At 64.8% G+C, this 3,165-nt stretch overlaps 1 protein-coding gene across 1 annotated transcript in view; it reads right to left on the bottom strand.

Moving 5' to 3' along the window:
- Positions 1-447: 447 nt before the first annotated feature.
- Positions 448-3,165, bottom strand: part of DHX37 (DEAH (Asp-Glu-Ala-His) box polypeptide 37) — a 19,874-nt gene continuing 17,156 nt past the window's right edge. Inside the window, exons 14-19 of the mRNA XM_014533344.1 lie at positions 2,532-2,907; positions 2,027-2,164; positions 1,765-1,859; positions 1,615-1,688; positions 1,161-1,258; positions 448-1,008 (exon numbers count right to left, since the gene is read on the bottom strand). Coding sequence (XP_014388830.1) covers positions 923-1,008; positions 1,161-1,258; positions 1,615-1,688; positions 1,765-1,859; positions 2,027-2,164; positions 2,532-2,907 — 867 coding nt within the window. The 3' untranslated portion in view covers positions 448-922. The remainder of the gene's footprint in view (positions 1,009-1,160; positions 1,259-1,614; positions 1,689-1,764; positions 1,860-2,026; positions 2,165-2,531; positions 2,908-3,165) is intronic.

Here is a 3,165-nt window from a genome sequence, read left to right as displayed (position 1 = left end):
CCTGGGGAGGGAGGGGCAGTGACAGGACTTGCAGGCGGCGTGGGTGCGTGGGGGAGCGGCCAGGGGAGACCTCGTTGGGGACGCACTGGGGACAGCGGCCAGGCTGCGGGGCGGTGAACGGTGTGGAATATGGAACATGTCCCTGTGACCCGGGCACTTACACTGCGGCATCCGCACACACTGATTGAGGAAAAGCACCCGGTGACCTCACTGACCCAGGTGAGAGCACGTGTGTGGGGGAGAGGCACCCCCAGACCACCCACATTCAGAGGCACTAGGACTGCTGGACTCCACGCCAAGATTTTTAAAAAATATATATATTTATTGATTTCAGAGAGGAAGGGAGAGAGAGAGCGCGACACCAATGATGAGCAAAAAATTATTGATCAGCTGACTCCTGCACACCCCCTACTGGGGATCCAGCCCGCAACCCAGGCTTATGCCATGTGTTTTGACAGGGAATCGAACCGTGACCTGCTGGTTCATAGCTCGATGCTCAACCAGGAGCCAGGCCAGCTGGGCCACGCCACGATTTATTTCAGCAAGGCACTGATGGGGCTGGCCATCGGGGGACGCCCCTCCTGGTGCCAGCTCTGCAGGAGAGGTGGGAGCCTGGGGGCCCTGCCCGCCACAGACACCCCCGAGGAAGGACCTTTAGTCTCCCCTGCTCTCAGCGGCTTCGCCCTCCCGCCCTGTGGCTCCACAGGCGCTAATGTAGCCCACGAGCACCTTTAAAAAGGGGGTCAGGTTGGCGTTTGAGATAATCCCTCGCCCACCCCCTAATAAATAGTTACACAGTCACCCCAGATTGGGCCAAGACACACGAAGGCTTCCAGGGGCCAGAGGGACCGTGTCTGACAGGGGCTGCTGCCGTCCCCCTGGGTCCCTAGACCAGTCCTCAGTCCTGCGGCCAGCCATCGGGTCAGCGGTCAGCCGTCGGGGGCCAGGCCTTCTCCACGTCGGCGTGCATGGCCTGCGGGAGCCACTCGCAGTACTCAGCCAGCAGGTCTGCAGGGCGGGGGGCGGGGGGGATGGGGTCAGAGGGCTTTGTACCCCGCCACCCACTCCAGGCAGAGCCTCTCCAACCCTGGCTGCCCTGGCCACCCCCATCCCGTCCACTCTCAACCCCTTGGCCGGGGGCGCCTCCTGGTCAAGCTCACATCTGGGGTTTTTCCTCCACGCAGCCAGCAGGGCGTCTCGGTGGTCGGCTTTCTCGGCAACCAGGGCTCTAAGGAGACTCTCTGTCCTGGGCTGCAGCCTGTGGGCGGGATGTGGGGTGTGGGGCGTCACACGGCCACAGGCTGGCCACTGCCCGGCCAGCCCTGCCCAGGAGGGTCCACACCTCATGCCCTCTCCGTCCCACCACCGCCCACCACTGGCGCCTGGGCTGCCTCTGACAGAGATGCAAGTGATGGGGCCATGAGCCAAGAAAAGCTGGGCCACCAGGTGCTGGTGGAGGCGGGAGTCCTGTGGTGTTGACTGTCTGGCCTCCAGAACCATGAGAACAGATTCCTGAGGACTGAAGCCGCTTGGCCGGTGGTATTTGTTACGCTGGCCCAGGAGACTAGTACCAGCTGCCGCCACCACCGGCCCAGGCCCCAGGCAAGGCCGTACCTGGCCCACGTCTTCAGCATCGTGCTGGGGCTGGACAGCAAACAGGCCTGGTAGGAGGCCAGCCTGGGGAAGACCTGGGGAGACCGAGACCGGAGGGTCAGCGAGGGCCCGGCTCCCCCCCCGCCCGCCACACCGGAGGAGCACGCCTACCTGCCCTTCCAGCAGGAACCGGGCGAAGTGCTTGTAGCGGTCCAGGCCCTCGGGGAAGTCCACCTGCACCGCGGGCAGGGGCCAGCCCACGTGATCTGGAGGGCGGGCGCGGCGCGTGAGGGGCCGGGGGGAGACCACGGCCTCCCTAGTCCACGGCCCCGCCCACAAGAGGGACAGGCAGCCTGGGGCGACCCCCCCCCCCAGACACAGGGCGTGAGACCGCAGGTGCGGGAGCCCCAGGCCACCAGGGAGTCATACTCACAGAACACGCTGTCGCGGTGACAGAGCACCCGCCCCTTCTCAGGGCAGTAGGCGGGCGGCGGCTCCTCCAGCGGCTTGTTGAACTGGCAGTAGTTGGGCAGCAGCGCGGGGATCCACTGGATCTCCACGGCCGAGACGCCTGCCAGAGGGGGAGGGGCGGGGTCAAGGGCACCGCTGCCGGAGGGGCCGGAGCCCTCTTCCCGCCCAGGGCCCAGGACACGGCTCACAGAGCCACTGTGGGCTAGGCCAGGGCCAGCCACAGCTTTGCCACCTTTCTTCCTTTTTTAAAATTTATTTTATTGACTTCAGAGAGGAAGGGAGAGGGAGAGGGAGACAGAAGCATCAATGATGAGAGAGAATCATGGGTCGGCTGCCCCCTGCACGCCACCCCCCTACTGGGGACCAAACCTGCAACCCAGGCAGGTGCCCTGGACCGGAATCGAACCCGGGACCCTACAGCCTGCAGCCGACACCCTATGCGCTGAGCGCGCCGCGGGGGCCGCTACCTTTCATGTACATCTTGGTCGTCTCCACGACCTCCTGATAGACCACGAAGTCGGGCAGCTCCCTGAAGAGGACGGAGCTGGGGTGGATGAAGACGGGGTCGTCCAGGAGTGGCGTCTGCAGAGAGGGGGTGTGTGGTGAGTCCAGGAGACCCCGAGCACCCAGTGGGTGAACCCGGGGCTCGGCCTGGAGAAGCCGCTGACACGCACGGACACGCCACAGCCCGGGCGCCAGGAAAGGCCGCGTGTCCTGGGATCCTTCTCGCAGGAACCACTCGGAATAAGCAAAGCCGGAGACAGGTGGAGCCGGTGTGGAGACGAGGGGGAAATGGAGTGACTGGGAGCGGCGCAGGGTTCGTTGTGGGGCAACGGAAATGCCCTAAAATGGACGGTGGTGCCGGCTGCCTGGCTCCCGGTGTCTACCGACCACCACCGAGCTGCACACGTTCCACGGGCGACCTGTCCGTCCTGTGACTTACACCTCAATGAAGTGGTCACAGAAGTGAAGTCGGGGTGAAGCCAACGCCCAAAGGAAGATGAGACTCCACTGGACACGCCATCCTGATCCGTGTGGGGACGTGACCGAGGACGGGCCCACCCAGAGCCCACGGGCCCCGCCCCGCCCGGTGTGCTGTCC

The sequence above is a fragment of the Myotis brandtii genome, unplaced genomic scaffold (assembly GCF_000412655.1).
Source record: "Myotis brandtii unplaced genomic scaffold, ASM41265v1 scaffold97, whole genome shotgun sequence".
In the NCBI taxonomy this organism is placed as follows: domain Eukaryota; kingdom Metazoa; phylum Chordata; class Mammalia; order Chiroptera; family Vespertilionidae; genus Myotis; species Myotis brandtii.
This window is presented reverse-complemented; position numbering and strand designations above follow the sequence as displayed.